The 24,548-nt window shown below is 41.1% G+C and overlaps 1 protein-coding gene across 2 annotated transcripts; it reads right to left on the bottom strand.

Moving 5' to 3' along the window:
• Positions 1-1,836: 1,836 nt before the first annotated feature.
• On the bottom strand, positions 1,837-18,925 carry LOC106603444 (single-minded homolog 2). 2 transcript variants are annotated; one of them, XM_014197128.3, is made up of 12 exons: positions 18,534-18,925; positions 17,421-17,677; positions 14,602-14,684; positions 13,329-13,418; positions 10,255-10,363; positions 8,029-8,114; positions 6,297-6,496; positions 6,039-6,145; positions 5,549-5,696; positions 5,064-5,229; positions 4,059-4,494; positions 1,837-3,570 (listed from the first exon to the last, which is right to left on the bottom strand). In XM_014197128.3, the coding sequence occupies exons 2-12, from the start codon at positions 17,593-17,595 to the stop codon at positions 2,789-2,791; spliced, it is 2,382 nt and encodes a 793-aa protein (XP_014052603.1). In that variant the 5' UTR covers positions 17,596-17,677; positions 18,534-18,925; the 3' UTR covers positions 1,837-2,788. The 2 variants fall into 2 exon arrangements, with proteins under 2 accessions (XP_014052603.1, XP_014052602.1); XM_014197127.3 differs by having other exon boundaries at positions 17,421-18,925.
• Positions 18,926-24,548: the final 5,623 nt, after the last annotated feature.

Genomic DNA, 24,548 nt, shown 5'->3' on the forward strand with positions numbered 1-24,548 from the left:
CTTTCCCTGTTAACACTATCAACGTGTCCCTTTACTGTGACAATTGTGATCGAATCAATGCAATGTTAGCCACTTTCAATGCACCATACTGAAACAAAATGAACTATGCAAGATATTTTGTTGTAGGTATAAAGCATCGGCGTATGATTTTATTGCATTGACACGTACAACTCAGCCCGTACTCCACACAGACCGGTGTGGCATAAACAATCAGAGCTGCAGTAGGCCTATATGCAAATAGACCATTGCCGTATATGGATCTGTGCCATTTACTTTGAACTGGACTGTGTTTACAGCATGAGCAGTCGTGAGTAGTAATGGGCTTGTTTTGAGATCAAAGCGAGTGTTGTATGTAGCCACGTGTGCACATTTTGTTCATATCCTTTGCTAGTTAGTGAGTTATTAGCCCTGTTATAGATCATTTTAGTCAGCAACAGGGGAGTGATTGCTTCCTACAAGAGCACGAAACGTGTACATTTCTGAAAAGGGAGTCAGGTAAATATTTTTTTTTTGTCTTAATGGAGCAGTGTTGTATTTTTAGTATTGTAGCCAATAGACAAAGGGTAGCATCATTTTGTCTGACTCTGTGTAATAATGGTATGGGAATAATAATGCATTTTATTTTGTGAAGTGGTTTCTTGCATCAAACAACACAACAGTCACCTCCTTGTATGAAGGACAAATGGATAAACAGGTTAATTGTCACACTCGGACCTAGGAGAGCTGTGTTTTCTCTGTTTAGCTAGGCCAGGGTGTGATAGGTGGGTGGGCATTCTATGTTTGGTTTTCTATGTTTTGGCCGGGTATGGTTTCCAATCAGAGGCAGGTGTCTATCATTGTCTCTGATTGGAAGCCATACTTAGGCAGCCTGTTTTCCTTTGTGTTTTGTGGGTAGTTGTTTTCCGTTTAGTTTTAAGTACCTGACGGAACTGTCTGCTGTCATTTTTTGTTTAATTTGTAAAGTGTTCATTTCTTTCATTAAACTCAAGATGAACATATTCCACGCTGCACCTTGGTCTACTCACTTTGACGCCTGTGACATTAATGTCAAGCCCTGCATGTTTTTTTTTTTTCAAAAGTCTCATGGAATGTAGGCATAAATTGATCACCCTGAAGAAGGCACAGTGATACCGAAACGTTGGTGGTTTACCCAATAAATGACGGGGAGTTTATAAATAGAGTGTGCGACTCTTTGTTTTTATAGCATTCAATGAACACCACACATTGGCCTACTACTGTAGGCTAAATGATGTTAAAATGTTATGAGATGGATTTTCTCCATTGTTTTTGATGGTAGGCCACTCTGGTAGCCCTACATTATGATCAAATAGCCACAGTAGCCTACTTGGCCACTGTTAAAACTGGATGTTAAAGTGGGTACAGCCTTAGTGTCCACAGTAAATGTGCGCCGGAAATTGCACAGAATTTTCAGAACGTTCAAGTTTTGTGCTCAGTAGACCTGAAATTTGCTCAACGCTGTAAAACATTTGAGGGAGCAGTGGTCCTAAGGGAAATTTGGAGGGGTGTATGGATACAGAAGACCACAGTGGATAGACAGTTTCTTGTAGTCATTGGGAGAACACACGCCCACATACACAGACATTTGGAGGGCCCATTTGACCAGGTTGATGGGATACAGGCTGGAGGACTTAAAGGTGTATTTCAAGATGACATCATAGAAGAAAGTAAGGTTATATGTACCTATTATATAAAAGTGTTTGTTATTCTGACATTTACATGTGCTTGATATCACAGCCTCTTCAATAACCAGATGATATCCACTATGCATTCTGAAGAATAAAGAAGAGCTGAAAATAGCAATGGACAACGACTGTCTGGCAGGACATTTCATTTGAATTGTTTATTCAGAAGTGAAGCAAACTACTGTGTTTTATTTCATTTAATTTTCCCCAATGCAGTTGACATTTTTCTCATTATAATTGTTAGATCCTGGTTTTCTTCATAAATAAGCAAGCTGCTATGTGTTGCACAATAATAAATATACACATTGTGTTTCCAATCTCTGCCATTGATATAATTGACCAAATTAATTCATTTTAACTTCAAAAGAGGGTGAACAATATTTATGTTCGCAAGAATGTGTCCACGTTCAATACTTTTGCGTCTGTCATTTTTCCATTCAATATACAAGGTAGGGAGTGACAGCATTTATTATTTTGTGCTGGCATATCTTATGCCCTTTTTAATGTCGCTGTCACAAAAAAAGAAGTGCATTGGAAACCGTTTGCACTTAAACTAGCTTGCAAATTGGGTTGAAATCATGCTACATTCAATCTAAATGCTGCTTTTTTAGACTGTTTTATAGTATCTTCTTGTTCAGGTCAGTTATGATTGGTGCTTCTGAGTTACAACATTAGAGGGGTGTATTCTTCACAGGCAATTTGTACCTCAAATTATGTACTGTATCATGGCTCAAAGGTCCTTGAGATTTTGTCAAAATAAATGGCTTTGAACTAGAATGTGACAATGCATTTATGCTATTGGATAAACAGTATGCAAAAATATAATATAATCAAGAAACCTGAAATTACTGGCTCCTTAGAGGAGTCTGACGTTGGTTTATTTGCGTAGAAAACATCTGAAAAACAGAAATGGAGAACCATGTGGCGGTCTTAACCAGACAGGGTCCCCAGAAAGTGTCTCGTCTTCTGGCTGACACAGTTACATAGTCACTGATACAGCTTCTGGTCATTGTCTGTGTTTCTGACCAAAAAGGCTGAAGTCTCAGGGTGTCTGTCCCTCCTTGTCCTTCGACCCCCGAGCTGTGTCACCTCTCGTTGGTGATGATGACGGACGTGCCGATGTAATGAGGGATCTCCCTGTGGATCTCAGGGGAGGAGCTGGAGGCGGGGCTTTGGCTCTTGTAATCGTAAGAACCCATTTCGTTGCCACGGTAACCGTAGCTGTCTGTCAAGTGGCCGAGGGCAGCATAGGGCGGGGCCTGGAAGGAGCTGTGTTTGGCCAAGACGTGGTGGAGGTTCAAAGACACATACGGAGCCTGGGTCGGACGGCCTACCCCGACTCCCATCCCAACTCCAACCCCCATCCACATCCTCCTTTCCTCCTCCCCCGCCTCAGGATCCAGCAGCTTGGGGCTCCCCCGCTCCCCATTGCTGTCCGTGTGCTCCAGGGGGGCGGTGGCACTGTGGCTGTAGGGGGATTCCATCATACACAGCCTCCTGCGCTGCTCCAGGACCACCTGCATGGGGAAGGGTTGGCCCAGGCCATGGAAGGACCGGGACTGCTCGCAGCTCACCTTCCCCAGCACAGAGCTACTCAGCAGGGGACAGGACAACGGCTTCTCCCCTCCTACACAACCACTCCCCTCGGAGGCCTTGTGGAGGTAGTCTCGACTGAACGGCAGCTTGCTGTCCTCTTTAGTAGCCTGTGACTGGGAGTGCAGGCGGTCCTCTGTGGTCTTGCTCTGGCCAAGCGTGTGATGCTCATAGGGCTCTTCCTTGAACCTGCTGTTAGGGCGCGGGGTTGAGCAGCTGGAGAAGCCATCATGGAGGGGCTCGCAGGGGGGGTACCTCCTGCTCGCCGCGGGGCCTGCCGTGGAGAAATTAAACTCTCCGGTGAGATTCAGACTAAAATGCTACAGTGAAACTGAGCTAAAATGCTATCTTGAGAATGATTAGGGTTTAACAGTGACATCAGAGGAGCAGGGAAGTGAGCAATGCAGCATACACTGCCTTTCCTCAATGCTACAGTCAGCAATGATTTTTCATGTTTTTCATGAACATTTCTGACCTGAGAACAAAAAGGGAAAAGGCGTAAAAGATAGAGCACTTTAAAGTGACAGTTCACCTTTTCTAAGTTTTAACCTATTTTCAACTTCCCTAAGGTGTTGTTTCCTCCAAGCTGCTTCTAAATTTGTTAGATGGTTATTTAGCAACGTCCAGAATTTCTGGGCTAGCATTTTTTGGAAGATGTAGCAATGCTACTGGAAACCTGATCGTATCAGTTAGCAGTGCATTCAAAAGCATGCAGAAAGAGCTCTGATTTGGAAGCCCCATGCTTTTGAGCCAGAGCCATACCTGAATATGCTGCTGTGGTGGCTGTGGTAATGGAACACGATGCAGCGAATGGTCTCAGGGTGTGAGCAGGGTTAGTACCATGGTGGATTTTGGCGTTGGCACAGGTCCACCGCCCCTCGCCCCCTCGTCCCTGCAGGGAGCTGAGCAGCTGCTGGGCGGCCAGGCCAGGGGAAGACGGGGAGGGTGAGGCGGAGGAAGAACCCTGGGTGTGTCGCAACCTCCTCTGGGAGTCCGTGTGGGGTAGGTTTCCATAGGGGTAGGGGAAGGAGAGGCCATAGGGGGCGCTGCTACTACACAGGACCTCTCCACCCTCTGGACCTCCAGAGAGGCCTGAGATCTGCCCGTGACAGGGGTTCAGGGGGTAGGGGGTGCTCTCCTTCCAACTTCCTCCCTGGGGGGAGCAGTCCAGCTTGTCTGGGTGGTAGGTGCTGTTGGGCTGGAGGTGGAGGCAGTAGACAACAGGTTATGGTGGTGTTGTTCTTTTCTAACATAGACAGGCAATGAAGACAGTGATGTGTACAGTTCATTTGTCAAGCTAAGACAAAGAATCAAGTCCTACTTGTTATATTTTTGGGATAACTATGAAGAGGATATTTCATGAATTTTTAAAAGGAAAGTTACTGATTGTGAATACAACGCAAAAGGTCATTGCATTGAGGAGTTTGCAGTGTCTCCTCTTTTTCCAAGCTGGATAAAGCTATTCATACTGATATCTTAGTACGCGTGAAAGTGCAGGTACATTTGTACATTTGAGTCATTTAGCAGACGCTCTGATCCAGAGCGACTTACAGTAGTGAATGCATACATTTCTTTTTTTCTTTTTTTTTCTCGTACTGGTCCCCCGTGGGAATCAAACCCACAACCCTGGCAACCCTGGCGTTGCAAACACCATGCTCTACCAACTGAGCCACACGGGACCACACAGTATGTAGGTTACTGTGTGTGTACTACACTGCATATGAACTGTATTAGTAACCCAGTGTGAGGAGCAGTATTCTGTAGTACCTGAGGGTAGGGGGCTGTTTTGAGTTTGCTCTTGATCTTGACTGCTTTGGTTTTGAGTTGTTTGCGGAGGTCCTGAGAGGAGGCCAGGCCACTCTTAAAGGCTAAGCTGGGTTTGGCCGCTCGACTCTGCTCCTGAGACAGCTGCATGTCTTTATACTCTACGTCCCTGTGGAGGGACATATACATACAGCACAGAACAGCTTGGATTAGCATCACACACACACATGTTATATCCTCCACACGTCAGCCCTGCACTACGCTTGGCCAACACATACTTTATCCTCAGGAAAGAAGAGCGCTCCATTTTGTACTATGTAACACACACAGACAAACCGGGGGCATCACCTTACAAATTAGCCTGTGTTTCAAACCCAGATTTTTTGCCACAAAATGTCCAAGACTATTAAATGGAAGTGTTTTAGGGAGTGATTCACCTGTCACAGCCCCACTCAGGTCAAAGGTGAAAGGGGAAAGTGTTGACTCACGTGAGAACGTAGTTGACGCTGACGATGCAGTGGGGTCTGGAGGAGCGGCTGTTGTGGACGATGGTGGCGTAGCTCTGCACCCACACCCAGCCCCCGTGCTTGGACAACATACGGTAGTACTTAGTGGTGACCTGCCCTTTCACCAACACTGCAGGAGAGAGGGGGAGAGAGAGAAATATTGGGGGGAGAGATAGATCAAATCACAGACTGGACAGTGCCTGAATAAAAGATTGAAAGACAGAAAGAGAAGTGCACATAGCGATGGAATACAAACAGAATGCTTGGGAGAGAGTGCCAGCAAAAGGCTGAGTTCCTTTGACAGGCTTGACTCATTAATACTGTATCATTTTTATTCTCCTCGAGAACCTGCATGCATATTCTGTGAGAAACTCCACAGCTGCCACTTATAGAAATCCTAACCATCTCAGAGAGAGTGTGGCTTGTTTAGTAATAAGTGTCTGAATGTGGCCACAGAGGGGGACTGACTCACAGAGGTGGTGAGCGAAGCGTAGATGGAATACGTCACAGCCGTGCACGTGGTGGTACAGCGTCTTCTCAATCAGGTCCTGGGGTTCGTATCCTGTCAACTCAGCCACCCTTGAACCCAAAGGTCAGGGGTCAAAAGTAAAACATTCACAATCATGATGTTCAAATCCTTTGTTGTCTTTTATTTTGTATTATCTTTTTTTGTCTCATTGTACATTCGTTTTTTTCATCCCTCCCTCCTTTCCCTCCTTTCCTTCCATACCTGGAGTCCAGGAAGATGAGCTTGAGGTCCAGGCTGGCCCTGAACATGAACATATTGCTATGGAGCTTAATCTCTGTGATACCACTGGGAGGCAGGGAGTGGCCCACCGCTACCAGGCCCACAATCTGATAACACGTGTCATACAGCGCCATGTCCATCACGTACTGACGGATCTTCAAATAGCCACTGCAATGGATCACCTGGGAAGCAGAGAGATGAGAGGGGCTTTACACAGTGATATAGAGATAGACACAGATACCTGCATGTACATAGATATAGCTAGACAGAGTCTTTACACCTTGCCTTAACATGTGTCCTGAATGTGGTTATGTGTCCAAATTTAGGGAGATCTGAGAGATAGATAAATTGAGATACAACATTGTTGGTAATGCAGAATTCTTATCTCACTCACTCTGCAAAAGCAAGAGCAGGTTCAACCTTCAGGCTACACCCCACTAAGTGCCCCCCACCGCTCCCCTCCACCCCTCCCCTCCCTGAAACAGCTACGTGTCTAGAAGCTAAAGGGACTATTTATCTTCATCACTTCCTGTTTACCTATGCCCATGCCGGCCTCGCCCCAGCCATTCAATAGCACTCGCCCAGTTCACACGGATTATTTATTCTACTACTTAACATAAATGGCTTGTTTATTGCCAATGTAAATTTACAGCAGATCTCCATTGCAATCTGCTAGGTGATTTATATTATATGGGGAGAGGGAAGAAGGAGGGAGTCAAGAATACAGCTGTTGCATCTAAAGATGAGGATGGTGGAGGAACGACTGTGGAGTGTTTTAGGAGAGAGGTGGTTGTCGACGGAGATTTGAGTGGAAATGCTGCAGCTGCTGAGACTCAGACAAATAATATGAAGTTTCAAATAACCTGTTAACACTGTGATAACACTATAATAACATTATAGACTCAATAGGACAAAACAAACAAATCTATGAATATAAGAAATATTTGTTTTGATATAATAATAATCTATTCAAAATGTATGCAAGTGTAGGTGTTAAATTTGAATTAGCTACTTTCTATCTTATTCATGAAAGGTTTACTACTTCCAGAGACACAGATTCTCATGGAATACAGTAAAAAAGAAATGTGATTTTAAATATTGCATTACATTATAGTAGTACGCAGGGGTGCAATTTTCACTGGGGACAGGGGGAGAAAAAACAAGAAACCCGCACACTGCTCTTGATAGTATCACTGCTCTTGATAGTATCACTGCTCTTGATAGTATCACTGCTCTTGATAGTATCACTGCTCTTGATAGTATCACTGCTCTTGATAGTATCACTGCTCTTTAGTAAGCTTTATGTATCGGCCTCAAGGCCTTCGTCAGAGCTTTTGACGGGGGGATATGTCCCCCCCACATTCTGAAATTGCATTTTTGTCCACCCCAGTTTTATCATTGGAATGTGATACAAAACAAGGCAACGGTGTGCTTTAGGACCATGTGGATGCCTCCGAGGGGTCGGGTAGGCTGTTTGAAGTGTTTATCCAACTGGATAAAAAATAAATAATAATAATAATTATGTCCCTCCCACTTCTAAAACCAAAGTTGCGTCCCTTGTAGTAAGGCAGGTAGTCTAGCGGTTAAGAGAGTTATGCCAGTAACCAAAAGGTTTCTGGTTTGAATCACAGAGCCGACTAGGTAAAACATCTATTGATGTGCCCTTGAGCAGGGATAAGGGTGTCTGCTAAATGACCAAAATGTAAAAATGTACCTTATATCCTCCACAGGTCAGTCCTGCATTACGCTTGGCCAACACACACTTCATCCTCAGGAAAAAAGAGCGCTCCATTTCGTACTCTGTTACATACACACAGACAGAGACACAGACAGAGACACAGACAGAGACAGAGACACAGACAGAGACACAGACAGAGACAGAGACACAGACAGAGACACAGACAGAGACACAGACAGAGACACAGACAGAGAGGAGAGCGACCATTAGCACATAGACACAATAAAAACACTTCACAACCACAGTCACACACTCACCCTGGTTAAATAAAGCAGCAGATGTGGTTAACGTGTGTGTGTGTGTGTGTGTGTGTGTGTGTGTGTGTGTGTGCGTGTGTGTGTGTGTGTGTGTGTGTGTGTGTGTGTGTGTGTGCTGTGTGTGTGTGTGTGTGTGTGTGTGTGTGTGTGTGTGTGTGTGTGTGTGTGTGTGTGTGTGTGTCCTTACAAAAAAACATGAAAAGATTACGTGAAAAAACGTGGTTTTCGGACAGCTATGAACACGCGTGTGATTTTCATGACTCAGACAGGGTTTTCAGACACGTGTTTTGTTTCAAATACATTTTTCACATGTGAACAAATCACGTGAAAAATGTCACATGGGGAAAAAAAGACACGTGAATGATTGGACGCATGTGTATAATTTCACATGGATTTTTCGAGAGACACATGGTTTCCCAACAGTTCATGTGATATTCTAAGTTTCACATGTGCTTCTGTAACTGGTGGGATTAGATCCCGGGCCTCCCACGAGTCGCAGGTGGGGCTACCTCATCAACCATAACTGACTAATGTCCGCTACACTTTCACATGTGCATTTTCGCATTTGAATGCCAATAAGGGTTGTCAAATTATAAAAAAATGTGATAGAGTTTATTACTGTGATTAATCACGATTAATCGCAAATTCCTAATTTGCTCACATTGAGCTGTAATTTAAGATTTCCTTATACAAAAAGCATTACATGAATATTTACATTTAGATTTTGTCCAAAGTAACAGTTAGCAAAATCTGGTAAATTGATAAACACACTTTCTTTAACCTCAGTCAACTTGTTTTGACATCACATTGTTTATTTTTAGCTTTATAGATTATGTATTTTAGACAATGCGATAAAACAAAATTGTGCAGTAAAATGATTAACTCTGACAGCGCAAATTTCAACATGTTAAAAAGGATAAATAAGGAGACAGGGCTTGCACCTCTAGCAGTAACACTCCGAATGGATGGCTCAGAAATAACCAATCTTTTTTTGAACACACTTGAATTATTATTCTCAGGTAGTCTAAGTTATCTTTTTACAGCATGGCATTACAGATTGTTCTATTTCACCACCACCATGTGGAGTTTTCTTACATGTGAAACTGAAAATTAGATTTTCACATGATTGATTTTAACATGTGAACTTGCGATTCCACACATTTTTAACATGTGAAACTGCAAATTTCACATCTGCAACTGCAATTCACGTGAGGTGAAAACATGTTTTCTTCTCACATGTGAAAAAGTGGTGTTAACATGTGAACTCTAAATGTAATAACCTCAACATGTGAAAAAATATATTTGACATGTGAAAATGCGATTTTCACGTGTGAAACTGTAAATTTGACATGTATTTTTTGTAAGGGTTTGTATGTGTGTGTGTCTGTGTCTGTGTATGCATGTGTGTGTGTGTGTGTGTGTAGGGGTGTTATGAAACTCCCCCAGAAAACAGTACTCCACTGCATGTTGAGTGCTGTTATCACATAAGGCTTAAGATGCTGCTCCTAGAGGATGTTAATGAAAACCTGCCCATCAGAGAGGCTGCCTGGGTGTTGCCTGGTATTATGAAGTATTATGTATCATGGTGCTATACGTTGATGTATTATGTGTTCTTATAGCAGCTGCATAGATTAAGTATTTGAGCTATTTGTATGATGATGTCACACTGACTGACTTCCTTCTTACAGAAGAGGTAGACCTCAATGAAGTAGCATTACTGTTGCTTACAAACATACAGAGAGTTGAGCATGCAGGAAAATTGTGACCAACTGTCTGTCGGTTGGGAGAGAGAGGGAGAGAAAGAGAAATAAGTGAAAGAGTGAGAAAAGGCGAGGGAGAGGAAGCGTGAGAGAGAACAAATAAAGACACAAATTTGACAGAGAAAAAAGGGAGGGAGAGAAAGAACATAAAGGCAGAGATTGACTAAATCAAGTATGTTAGGCACCTTGCAGGAAGTGATGGTGGAGGGGCTGATGGGCGCTGAGCACAGCCGTCATCTCATCATGATCTGACGGGTGGATATACTCAAAAATACTGTTCCCCGTCAGCTCCACCTGACAGAAACAAATCAATCAGTCACTTCACACCACGTTTCATCAGGCTGAGACTAGAGAAAATGGCAAGTGACAATATAGATTAGAGACCAACATATAATTTCTTCAATGACATGTAATCTCTAGCCTTATGTGAAGAAGACATTCTTTCTGAATAGTGTTTTGAGGTCTTTTGATCATTTAGCAGGATGATACTCTGTCATTACTAGGGATTACATCATCACAGAGAAATGCCTATTGTAGGGGACACTGACTGAAAGTGCGTGTGTGTGTCTGTGCGTGTGTGTGTGTGCGTGCATGTGTGCGTGCGTGAGCGTATGTGAGTGTGTGTGAGTGTGTGTGTGCCTGCGTGAGCATAGGGGGGGGGGTGTGTGTGTGTGTGTGTGTGTGTGTGTGTGTGTGTGTGTGTGTGTGTGTGTGTGTGTGTGTGTGTGTGTGTGTGTGTGTGTGTGTGTGTGTGTGTGTGTGTGTGTGTGTGTGTGTGTGTGTGTGTTAGAAGTGAGGAGGGGGGCAAATCTCTTGCCGCCCCTGAAATCGATCTCTGCATCCCTTTCAGCTCTGCCTCAAAGGGGGATGATGTCAGGAAACACAAGGGTTAATTTATGAAAGAGGCAATCATTTGCATGAGAACACAGAACACTGTCCAGGCTCCACTTTGATCTATTTTACCTCCCAAATTTTGGGGTGGAGTCACTCAGCGAGCGGGTCACTGCTCACCACTTCAACAACAAATTGGTTTCTTCACAGTGTGGAGTTAGGCTGGACTAATCCATGCTTTGTAGTGAGAGAGCATTTGGACTGAGCATGCTTTTTGGTGTCGTAGAAACGGTGTCAAGCAATAGCATGCGAGAGCAGCAAGTGAAATATGTGTGTTCAAGCACCAATGTAAGTTAATATATGTGGGTTACTGATAATAAACAGATCTTTAGATTTTACACTGGAGGATGGGTTAACCTCAAAGTAAAAGCAGAGACATTCTCAACAGACTCAAGTAATGAGTGACTTTCACTGAATTCGCTGTTGTCTCTTTCACAGTTCATTTTAAAACAACACGGACCTTAGCCCACTATACCTCCACCTGACACACACACACACACACACACACCACACACACACACACACACACACACACACACACACACACACACACACACACACACACACACACACACACACACAAGATATCAATAAAAGCGGATGGTCCATTTGAATAAGCTTCACAGTATACACAGGTGTGCACAAGCAGCATTTGCATCAGGGCTGCGTGCAAGAGTGGAACATTTAGAGTGGGTGGTGGTGTTGTTTTTATAGGATTGAGTTATTGCTGTTGCTCAGCCCCCCTGTTCTCTCGAATGCTTCCTGAGCACAGCCTTCAGTGTGTCTGTCCAAGCTTGCTCGGGTGAGGTATATTCAAGACATCAGCAGTTCTGTTTGCTATCCACAGCTCAGTACACAATCACTTCACATGAGTGCAGTGTTAGAATGACAGCGGTTACCTACTGTAGGTTCTGACCACTTTCACAATCAGAACGTCCCTATTAGTAGCTAAGCAAAAATCAATGTGGACACACCCATTAGAAAAAACTGCTTCATAGAATAGTACCTTTGGTCTGGCTCACCATATCTAGGGAACCCCCAAAAATACTTTCTGTCGCTCGCTTTGGATGTTTTGGAAAGTGAACCATATAGAACGACCATATGCTCGAAGTAGAGACCCAAAACGACCATGTGCTCGAAGTAGAGACCCAAAACGACCATATGCTCGAAGTAGAGACCCAAAACGACCATGTGCTCGAAGTAGAGACCCAAACCGACCGTGTGCTCGAAGTAGAGACCCAAAACGACCGTGTGCTCGAAGTAGAGACCCAAAACCACCGTGTGCTCGAAGTAGAGACCCAAAACGACCATGTGCTCGAAGTAGAGACCCAACACGACCGTGTGTTCGAAGTAGAGACCCAAAACGACCATGTGCTCGAAGTAGAGACCCAGAGTATACGCATCAGAGACAGGACTTCAGCGATAAACCTTTGTTTTGAGGGAGGCTGCCGCAGACTCCATTTCTCTTGATATTTTCAGTCACCACGTGTGGAGGGAGGGTTAGATAGACAGCATCTCTCTCTGGGGGAACAGCAACTCTGATGAAGTGGGCTTGTCAAGCAGCAAAGCCCCCTCCTGAGTGATGATCACACTTCATTCTGATCATTGATGGCACCACAGAGTAGCGCCATAGGCTGTCCAACTGAAACATATAAGCCAAACCAGCAACGATACACTGCTCCTCAGTCAAACTGCATGGGCCTCAGTTAAGGCAGGGTAAACAGAAAAAATATTTGACACACACACACACGTATACAGACACACACAAACACACAATGTACCACACATGAACACACACGCAAAACACAAAATCATCTTGGATGTCCAGCAAAGTCGATGATGACGTTGCTCCATTTAGAAAGGTTGCAGGGAGGACCATTCTAAAATAACATCTTCAACCTGGATAGCTTAAGTTCCAACTGCAAATACCCCCCAGAGAGACAGAAGTCAGAAGCAATAGCTAGCTAAGCTAACCTTAAATATTAGCATGAGCTGAGCAACTGTTTTTTCTGTTTCATTTATCAATGCTTCACTCACAGCATGAATAGCTGGACGTTTTCGCACGTCCCATATTTTTAAATGAACAGCGCCCACACACAAAGGAAGTCAACAACACCTACAATAGACTCACCGATCATATTCTGTGACCAGTCCATGCCCTCTGACTTATCTGTGCTAGGTGAACTTAGGCAACCTTTGTTTAGCATTCTGCAGCCTGTTTTACTGACTGTCAAATCAATGTTTAAACAGGCATATCAGGAGGCAGATGTCCCTTAGGTGACCTTGGTTGTGTTGAGGGAGGCTGACACAGCTCGTGGCATACGCAATGGCCACCCAGGTCCAAGATGGAGGCAGAGCTATGTCTTACCTGGGATAGGCCAAGGTGGACTGACGCTGTCTCAGAGATGTACATGATTTTGCCATCCGAAGCGACAACGAATACAAAGCCGTCCAGAGTCTGGGGAATGAAACATGTGTTAGACCTGAAAATACACTGTTCCATTTTGCATTAAAAAAAATGCATAGAAGGTCACTTAGAATTGTAGATTTTATACATTGCATTGTGAAATGTATTAATCAGTCTGGGAGTCTGATTAATAATGGCTTTTATGTCTACTCTTTTGTAATGTCTTTTAAAAAACACACTCATCCTAATTTCTATCACATCTGGCTCTAATCATGACATTAAATCTATTACAAATTCTTGGCAAAGCCTACACATGAATTCCATAGCAGAAACATTTAAACAGTGCATTTTATCAAAATAATCAACTACATTTCCTCTTAAGAACTTGACAATTTTCCTAAATGCATATAATAGTGTTATACACATCTAAACACCACTCTGCTCCAGGGTTCTATATTTACGATGTATATTTTTGCACTATACATTTACCTTGAATTTGTGTTGTATTTACTGTTATAGATTTGTTTTCTATTTCTGTTTACTTATGTGTGTTGTATATTGTCTAGTGCAATTATTGCCTTGCATATAATCTTATTGATAATATTGTGTTGTATTTACAGTATGTTGCATATATACTGAGTATACCAAACATCAGGAACACCTCCCTAATATTGAGTTGCACCCTCCCTTTTGCCCTCAGAACAGCCTCAATTCGTCGGGGCATGGACTCTACAAGGTGTCGAAAGCGACTCCAATGCTTCCCACAGTTGTGTCAAGTTGGCTGGATGTCCTTTGGGTGGTGGACCATTCTTGATACACACGGGAAACTGTTGACTGTGAAAAACCCATCAGCATTGCAGTTCTTGACACAAACCGGTGCGCCTGGCACCTACTACCATACCCTGTTCAAAGGCACGTAAATCTTTTGTCTTGCCCGTTCACGGTCTGAATGGCACACATACACAATCCATGTCTCAATTGTCTCAAGGCTTAAAAATCCTTCTTTAACCTGTCTCCTCCCCTTCATTTACACTGATTGAAGTGGATTAAACAAGTTACATCAATAAGGGATCATAGCTTCCCCTGGATTTATCTGGTCAGTCTATGTCATAGAAAGAGCAGGCGTTGTTAATGTTTTGTACACTCAGTGTATATTATGCTGCATTTATTGTGTTACATACATGTAATTGTGTTGTGTATATTGTATTATATATCTGTGTTGAATATATCCCACCTGCAGTAGATGGGAGCCCAGTTCCTTAGCCATGTTGTCCAGAGGGCTGATTCTGGTCGGCTGGCCCCAGGCCTCCCCCAGCCCTGTGGATGAAACACACAACAGGCTTAGAATACATTACCTAGAGCTGCTTCCAGGAGAAGAGGACACTATGAAGGGGACACAAGATATAGCCTTACATTGTTTTTCTTCCTGGTCTGATCGGATACTGCAATTTCAAGGGTAAGGGTTTATGTCTATGACTCACATAGCTCTGCCTATAGGCTGTGTCTGACTTGGACTATAACTTTACTAATGCAATCCCAGCCTGCAAAAGGCCATTCAGGCATCTTTGGCACTGCCACATATAATGCAGAGACACACATACTAAGCTATTGACCCAATGCCTTCTACGCCAAAAGAAAAGATGGACACCAGCCAGCCTTAAAGGGTACATCAACCATGACAGATATCCCTTGAGATGCTGCTCATAATAGTTTGAGAAGTATTGAGCCTTGTAATGTATACAGTGCCTTCAGAAAATATTCATACCTCCTTGACTTATTCCACATTTTGTTGTGTTACCAGTCACTAAGAATAAGATCCATTTTCCCTACAGTCACTCTGACTCGCTGTGATTTAATTTGGCTATTATATGCTTTGATCAGATACTGGGACATGCAAATAACTTCTGTGTGTTTATACTCAACATGTCTGTTTGCAAAGGAGGCCAGCAAATTGTGACTTGACAAATCACCCCCCAAAATGTTTTTACAGATCCATGTTTTAAAATAAAGTGTTAGTAACATTTCAGAAGTGTCATCTGAAATTATACAACTTTAATTTGAAATTGACTATGATGTGTGATAAAGTTGAATATTAGCATGCCAGGTTAGTCCATAATATATATTTGTAGCAGGGTGGAATTTGTCAAATGCTGTGAAATCAATAGCCAATTACACTTGTTTAATAGTCTGGGTTTTCTCAGAAAAACATATGATCACCGTACATTTCTCAATGTAAACGCATACTTTGATTTGATTTGAGTGCTTTGATTTGACGAAGAAAACTGAGAAAATATGAAAAGAATATTGCAATAGCCAAGTAGTCCAACTGACAACAAAATATTTTTCAATAATGTTTTGGTCAAACATTCAGAGTTAACAGCTCACGTTTTTTACTGTTATATTTTCATACTTTCACCATCAATACCTATTTCCTATAATTCCCTGTGTCTTGATTAGACGTAAACTAAAGGATTAGGCGATGTGCAGGACAGGACTTTTCCGGATCTATAGTTCCAAATAACGATAAGTGGCAGCGACAGAGACGTTTCACCTGCACCCCCGCTATAGGCCTAAATGGAAAATTCTAATCTGAGGTAGCGCGGAAATGTCAGAAATGTGTTTTCTTTTTATTTATGATTTTTTTTTAAAGAACTACCTCAAACTAAAATACATTCTTTGTTCAATTTGCACATTTTGCGCATGGAATACACGAGATAAACATGCATAATTGGAATGAGGTGATAGGCCTATTATATTTAACGAACTTTTGCGCATCATAAATATTGAAATCTGCCTCGGGACTAAGTTTCTGATTTCCCAGAATAGTTATTTGCAAAATAAGATTACACATTAATTTGACAAATGTGAGGGAGAGTGGCTATTGAAATAGACTCGTTGGACGGCGGTCACATCTCTCTCAGTCCAAGGATGTCGGGAATTAAATTGAGACTCAGACAATATTCAATAGGCTACATCTGATGTCAAAAGAGAAAATAAAAACAAAAAATGTATGGCAGACTGTATTTCTGCCTAGGCGAGGATACTGTCTACAACTAATTAAAAAGTTATATTTCGTTTGAAAGAATGTGATTAAGGTGAAACAACCCTATCTAATTATATATGCTATAACCAAAGTGCTAAACTAATATTTCACTTGTAAGTTAATACAATTTAAAACACAGGCCTATGGTCTGTACTTTTGAAATAGCCAGCAGATAGCCAGCAGATATTTGCCTACTTCATCTATAGAATTTATTAGTCTCAATTTATAATTCATATTCTGTTTTGTTGTGTAGCCTATAGTGTTTTGTAATATTGTTATACAGTGTATTTATTTTTTTGATTCCACAAGATATCACACTTTTTATTGGTGAAATGGTCATAAACTGAACGACTCAAATCCAGAACTAACGGGTGGCCCTTAGTCCGTGTCTTTAAGGTTTCTGTGACTTTATGAGTGATGACAGACCAATTCTATGAGAGGAAGAGGGCTGTTTTCCTGGGGTTTAGCCTTCGAACTGTTAGTTTTATTGACCATAATTGGATGATTTATCATAAATCATAATCTAGAGCCTCGTGTTTAGGAGTGAAAACATAAATCATGCAAACAAACTTGTAAAATAAGTAATTTTTTTAATTGCATGACCAGGTGGGAAAGGGGAAAGTTGGTGACAATTATAATCACACTTTTACGCACACATGGTCACCGTCACTACGCACCTGTATATTGATATTTATCATTTGTGTAGCACGTATTCTACTGGAGAAAAATGTTCGAAATAAAACTCAAATTTTCCATGGGAACATTAACTTTGGGAAGTGAAAATGGAAACCTACATGACTTCGAAAATGTTATTATATTTTGGATATATTAGTGTCCTGCTGCGCTCAAAACTAACATTTATTTAGTTCTATTTCCTGACCCGTTTTATGGGTATTTGTTAAAACCATAATACAAAGACCAATATTATGTTTCGAGAACTGACATGTTCCTCTTCTCTTGAAGACATAACTATGATTGATCATTCAACTGATAGTGGTAGTATAACTCACCATCTGGAAACACGGCTCTCATCTTCAGGTAACTGGTTGTCAGCCGAATGATTGAAGCCTTATCCAGTTGTGATGTGATGGCCGAAGGTAAAGGCAGTAATTTCGCCAGTTCATAAAATTCTCCATTTTCTTTCTCTCGTCTCGTCTTCGCTGCATTCTTGGACTTTTCCTTCATCTCTGACTGATGTAAAGTAATGCCTGTTGCATAACAGAACACCTTCCTCTTCGCCCTCAACACGTAGATTTTGCCTTTTTATCTTTGAATCAGAAAATGCACTTAGCAATTAGATAGAAACATAACGATACTGCAGCATATTCATTCTCATTTCTTGAACGATCTACATGTGAAAAATAGTTCCTCTCCTTGTAGATTCCAGATACGTGCATGTTCACTGAAAATGGTTACATGTATTTCGTTAAATTCAACCTAAAAACCATTAGGCCTACATGAGGATACAATAGTTGTAAAAAAATGTGGTCTTGGTCTCAAACGTTGCTTTGCGACGCGTGTGTGTAACACAGTTAATGTGGTAAACAACGCTAAAGTTACCAGTGCCCTGTAATCATCTGAACGGCTTTTTCTTAGATTACTTTTCATTCAAAAGAGTCAGTGAGTACACATCTTGGGTAGGCTCCCTCCAGTCTCCAAGTGGTGGCATGAGAAACATGATGCTCTATTGAGCGATTAAACAACGGAATACGTCGACTCTGACAAACATCCCACGGATGAACGCCCCGTTTCGACAGGAATGACTCCCTTGAAGTATCAGAAAATGTCCAATGTTTAGTCACACCGTCAACAGAAGATTCTGTTAGATTCGCTGTAGCTTATTGTTGTGAATGTGTAGGCCCCTAGAGATATTATTAATATGCGTGAATCAAAAGTTTATTTCAATCGTTGACTAAAGAAAGCATGTGGATTAAGCCCATTTGGTCTACTGTTAACGTTTGAAAAGAATTGGACGCGAAATTCTTCGTGCGTTATGGAAATGTAGGCCTATCCAACTATTCCATTTGCCAAGTAATTAAAACCTCGACGCACACATGCCCCAGACACATTTCAAGACGTCCATGATGTAGAGACGTTTTTACAAAATATCAATTTGAAGTTACCTGCGTCTGAACTGTTATTTTTCACACTTAATTCCTGCGTGTGCTCGCTGCCATAACCATCTGAAATGTGTCTTCGGTGACGCACTGGCACTGCAGTTAGGATGATGAGTGAATAAGGCCTATGTGTCCTTCCCATGAAATGTCCACCTTTTTTCATCGACTCAGGAAGACATCAACTGAGTTCTCAATTTCTTAATTTCAACGCCAGGATAAGGATACATAGGAACTACGTTACCAATGGAGAGCGTGAGAAGTTGCCTCAGACAGTGGTAGGAACAATAACGCAATATTTTCCTCTTCAAGAAGTCTCGTTGTTCAGGTTCAATAATCCCAAAAGGCAGACCGATATTCCAAGCAGCATACGTTAATTCCTTTCGCAGAACCAAAGGCGGACGAGGGCGGTACGTCGGAGAGAGGGCACGGTTCCAAACAGTTACGTCACGGAGTCTCCGCTGCCTCCGTCAAAGCAACAGTGCAAGAAATGGTCTAAAAACATGACCAACTGCAGCGCATGGCTGACATGACAATAGACTGCATGCGTGTCTCTTCCAAATTCATCTGGTCACATCTTGTAGGCTATTGTCCATTTCAATGTGATGTAGCCTATGAAGTCAGTCCTGCCAGCCTTGTAGGAAAGTTTTTAGAACGATTAAACATTTTAGGCTTTATAACCTCTTCGGCCTACAGTAATTGAATTCCTTAATGTTCATATCCTACAAAATGTATATTTTCAATAACAATCTCAAAAGATTAGCATAAAGATTTCATAGGTCTGGGCCAAAAGGCACTGACTGAACGATTCAATGTGGTAATTTGAATATGCGTTTATAGAATCCCCTTGTTATGTTTGCTTTCCATAATTTGTATTCCCATAATTTTGCATATTCAGTAGGCTATTCAAAACACACTTTGCCATATGATATACTCGTTATACCTCCTATATTGCATGGCGAGACAGCATGCAAAGTCAAGCCAGGCCAGAAGCAAGAAACACACATTATCTGTAGAGTAGGGTTCCCCGACCAGAGGCCAGCGGATAATTTTATTTGGCCCCCCAAGTTTTCTGAGCAAAAAATAATTTGTTATTTTATTTTAGTAATTATTTTCGTTCCGAACATAAAAGACTGTAAAATCACCAGGAAATGAGCTCAAAGTGATTTTGCTTTAGGAAATCTGTTCCCAAGTATTTCCACGCATAAATAGGCATATATGATCGCATCCCAATGTAATCAAAGTTTGAAATGATTCTGTTTTTGTCAAATACTATAGCCTATCTGTTTGGGATTCTTTGCAGTGTAAAAATAATGTATAACTATGTTCTGGCCCCCAGTGGTGTAAAGTACTTAAATAAAAATACTTTTAAGTACTACTTAAGTAGTTTTTTAGGGTATCTGTACTTTACTTTACTATATCTTTTGGCCAACTTTTACTTCAATACATTCCTAGAGAAAATTATGTACTTTCTACTCCATACATTTTCCCTGACACCCAAAAGTACTTGTTACATTTTGAATGCTTAGCAGGACAGGAAAATTGTCAAATTCACACTATCAAAATAACATCCCTGGTCATCTCTACTGCCTCTGATCTGGAGGACTCACTAAACACAAATGCTTCGTTTGAAAATTATGTCTAAGTGTTGGAGTGGGCCCCTGGCTATCCATAAATGTAAAAACCAAGAAAATTGTGCTGTCTGGTTTGCTTAATATAAGGAATTTGAAATGATTTATACTTTTACTTTTGATACTTAAGTAGACCTATTTTAGCAGTTACATTTACTTATGATACTTAAGTATATTTAAAACCAAATAGCCTACTTTTAGACTTTTACTCAAGTAGTATTTTACTGGGTGACTTTCACTTTTACTTGAGTCATTTTCTATTAAGGTATCTTTCATTTTACTCAAGTATGACAATTGGGTACTTTTTTCACCACTGCTGGCCCCCGACTATCCGCTCAAGTAAAAATCGGCCCACGGCTGAATATAGTTGGAGACCCCTGCTATGGAGGCTATATATGTAGGTCCATCATTCATTTTCTATTTTGTTGTTAGCTTGTAATTTCTGTTTTTCAGGCCTACTGTTTATATTCCTATTGTGTAGGCCTACTTATAACAGTGTAGCCTAATTAAAAATGCAATTAACTTTGTAATGTACTAAAACATTATTCAGATAAATATCATACTAGCATTTCCCCACTCGCTTTTTTGTGTAATTTGGAGAAATATTCCTTTTAAAATAAACTTCAAAATACTAATACAACTAATTTGCCACTAGATAATTTCTCATTAGGATTTATATTACGGATTCATAGGCTTATAGTTTTGTGAAATAAGAAAGTGCTTATATGCTCAGTATTTAATGAATACGTTAATTAGATATCTTTACAAATGGCATTGGCCTAATATTTGTAGTTTTTATATATTTTAATTATAAGTTAATGTTTACTGTTGCCGAAATAATTCACATAGGCCTACCACTATTCGTGCAATTAATTGTCCAATAACAATCTATTGCTGCCGGAATTTATATGTCAAAATAGACTTCAGATATTTTAAGTTTATTTAGCCAAAAAAAAATTTCTTGAATCTGTCAGAGAAATCTAAATGTGAGTGTTTTGAATGGTTGTCCCATTTAAACAGAAATTCCAACTTTAACGGCCATCCTACTGGGAAAAAACTAGTTGAATCAACGATGTTTCCACTTCATGTCAACCCCCAAAATCAATGTGATTACTTTGAATCAACATGGAAAACTGGTTGGATTTGACAAAAGTAATAGACAGACATAAGTGCATTTCTTCTTTTTTTCACCCAACCTTTAACCTAAATCCAATGACGTGGATAATTTATTTGTCGACTTCACGTTGAATTAACGTTAGTTGACAACTCAACCAAATGTAAATCCAAACTAGACATGGAACTGATGTCTGTGACCAGTGGGATGTTGCCAGTATAATTTGTGAATGTCTGAATGTAAACACACCAAGATTATGTTTAAGGATCATCACATAATTCTAAAGCACGCAAGTTCTATTGATGTCTGTATGGTAAAAATGTTCTAGCTTGATGTCAAATAGAACATGCATTTGGCTAACTTGCAGCTATGCTCATAAAATCATCCCAAAAGTTTGACAAAAAGTTCCTTGGCAGAAGTTACTGCAACCAGGTAAGGTTATGAAAATTAAGGAAGAAATGAAAGTAACTGTGGTAAGCTAATATAAAATACCTCAAAATTCATGTATTTAAAATATATGTGCATCCATTCAGCAAACAAATAATCTTTCAAACTGAATTTGGAATTAAGAGCAATTTAATCTGAGCAATGTTCTTATTTGCCCAATTATGTCTACTCTAGCAATTAAGTCAATTTTACACAACTACTGTTTACCTGTGTATTTCAATGTAATTAACAATTAGAGCCCTCTCCGTGACTTGACACAAAATGGACCCAGTCAGCATACACTCATGGTCTGTTTCAAGAGCAGAAAAATATCTTTGATACCAATGTGCCAGCTTCAATAAAACTGCTGAATATGGTTTTCATACCTGGCACACTACTGTAGCGCTCACAGGAAATAGCTGAGTGGGAACTGGAAGCAGTTCTGTTGCAGGGACTGTGTGTGTGTGTGTCCGTGCGTGCGTGTGTGCATGCATGCATTTAGTTTAGTTTATAAGGATCCCCCTTAGCTTCTGCTCATGCAGCAGCTACTCTTCCTGGGGTCTACATGTGGACGTCCATGTGTGTGTGTGTGTGTGTGGATGGATATTACCTTGACGTCTTGGTTACAGATAGACCATGGGTACCCAATCGATCTCTGTTCTCTCAAACTGACAGCAGCAGGGTTCGAACATCACCTGTCCCATGTGCAATGAACTAACCTTCAGGGAAACTCAAAACACAAAATGAAATATAAAAGAATATGTTGCTGTAATATTTGCTATAGGCTAATCATCCTTGACTATTTTCCCATGTAAACAACCAAACACAAGGCTAACCACCCTTACAGGTCCAATGCACATAGAAGAGTCCTCAACACCTCTCATCTTTTCACTAACCTAACATTTAGCTCGGTGAACACATTATTATCACACAAATGGCACTATATCGTATGAGACGGAGAATTGCTCCTTGAAAAAAAAAACATGGGAGTCATTCATCCCTTCAGTCCTTCACAGTGTGAATGGCAGCCTTTTAAAAGGGCCTAATCAGCTCATTTATTTATGTTGTAGTGTTGGCTGTGATACTCAGGCTATCACTTTCTGCCTGGCTGTCACCGCTGATGGATTAACAGAGCGCTGGGACGATATGGAAAATCCTGCTGGAGGAGGAACTTGAAGGAGACACTAAAGGCCAATGCTTGTGATTTCCCCCATCTGCCCGCCCACTCGTCTCACCCTCCCCATCCTAGACATCCTTCTATGTTCCTGGACTGGCCTATATGGATCTCTTGGATTCTAGAATAACAGTGAATGAATGGAAGACAGTGAGTGCTTTATTACCTGGAGGGTGTGAGGGTGCAGGTTGGATAGTTTGAGGGTTGCCATGCAGAGGATGGTAAGTGACTGATGAACTTCACTTCTCAAAATGGCCCACTGATGAGAGTTGTGTCAGAGATAAAATATGAACTCACCCTACATGTTGTTCTAGGAAGCCAAACTTGTATAAAAGTCTAAGTAGGTGTGTGCGCTTGTGCATGTGCTTGTGTGTGTGTAAGAGAGAGAGAGAGTGACAGAGGAAGGTTGAAGAGTGCTGGAGGGTGAAAAGGAGCAGAAGCGCTGAGTAGGTTAACCCCTTATTAACCTCTGTTTGGGGAATTTACACACTAATTTAACTTTCACACTTCCAGGTGTTCTGCTCCCGCCCAGGTCATTGTGTTCCCAGCAGCCTCTGGGCTTAGCCTCACCTCACACTGAGAGAGCAACCTGAAATCAAACGACATTCACCAATACAGCCAATATGCACCACGGTAATGCTTAGAGAGTATTGTTCTAGATAAAGGAGAGCGATATTCCATGATACATAGATGTGGGTTGTCCATACAGCTCACTCCTATTCCATACTACGTTATTTTAATTACAGGCAGTAATGGACATGCAAGAGGAAGAATATGTTTGGGACAACAGCAATATTATTACTTTCTAATGATGTCACTTACTGTGGTAGCAGAGTATTACAAAGATGTAGATTGCAATATTTGGAGCAGTTCAAAAAACTGAAATGTGTGGAGAAATGCCCATGGAAATGTAAAGGCCTATGTAATTTGACATTATTTAATACCATATCACTTTCATAAAAGGGTGAACTGTTTTGGATTCTACCACTCACGAGAGGATTTCTCTCGAGGGTGTGTGTCCATACTGCCAATGTTTATCTCATTGATATTCAGATGAATCGAGGTTGAACATATTTGCTTGTTATTTAATTTAGGCTGGTGTGGAATAACATGAAAAATAGATTATGAAAATATGTAGTGCATGAAAATAAACAGTAGAGGTAGGATGAGTGATGAGGTTCCAAACCGCGGCTAAATGCTAAATGGTATTGGTATGTATTTTGCTTTCCTACAGTCAGTCCTCTCTCAGATTGCTTTTAGTCTACATACACTCACTAATGCAGAAAGGTTGTTATTCAGCTGTAAGTGAAGTAAAATCTAATTCTGGCGAGAAAGGAACATGCTCTCTCAAGGTTTGTTTCATACACCATTGAGTTCTGGGCATAGTCTCTCCTGCAGGAAGCTGTTGCTGCCGTTGGTTGTCGGAACAAAGTTACTTATGGAGTTTAACTACAAACGACAAATATTTTAACAGTTCTGCATGAGCATTTAGTTTCACTGAAGAGGGTGTTGGAGGGCAAAAGTGAATAGGAAAATGTGTTATTCCCAGCATTTAAATTAGATAGCTTTACAAGTTTGACTCTGAGTGCAGAAATTGTTGTATTGAAACTTTATAGTGTGCATATACACAGTGGTGTAAAGTACTTAAGTAAAAATACTCTAAAGTACTACATAATAGT

The sequence above is a fragment of the Salmo salar genome, chromosome 04 (genome assembly GCF_965601325.2).
Source record: "Salmo salar chromosome 04, fSalSal1, whole genome shotgun sequence".
NCBI classification, from domain to species: Eukaryota; Metazoa; Chordata; class Actinopteri; order Salmoniformes; family Salmonidae; genus Salmo; species Salmo salar.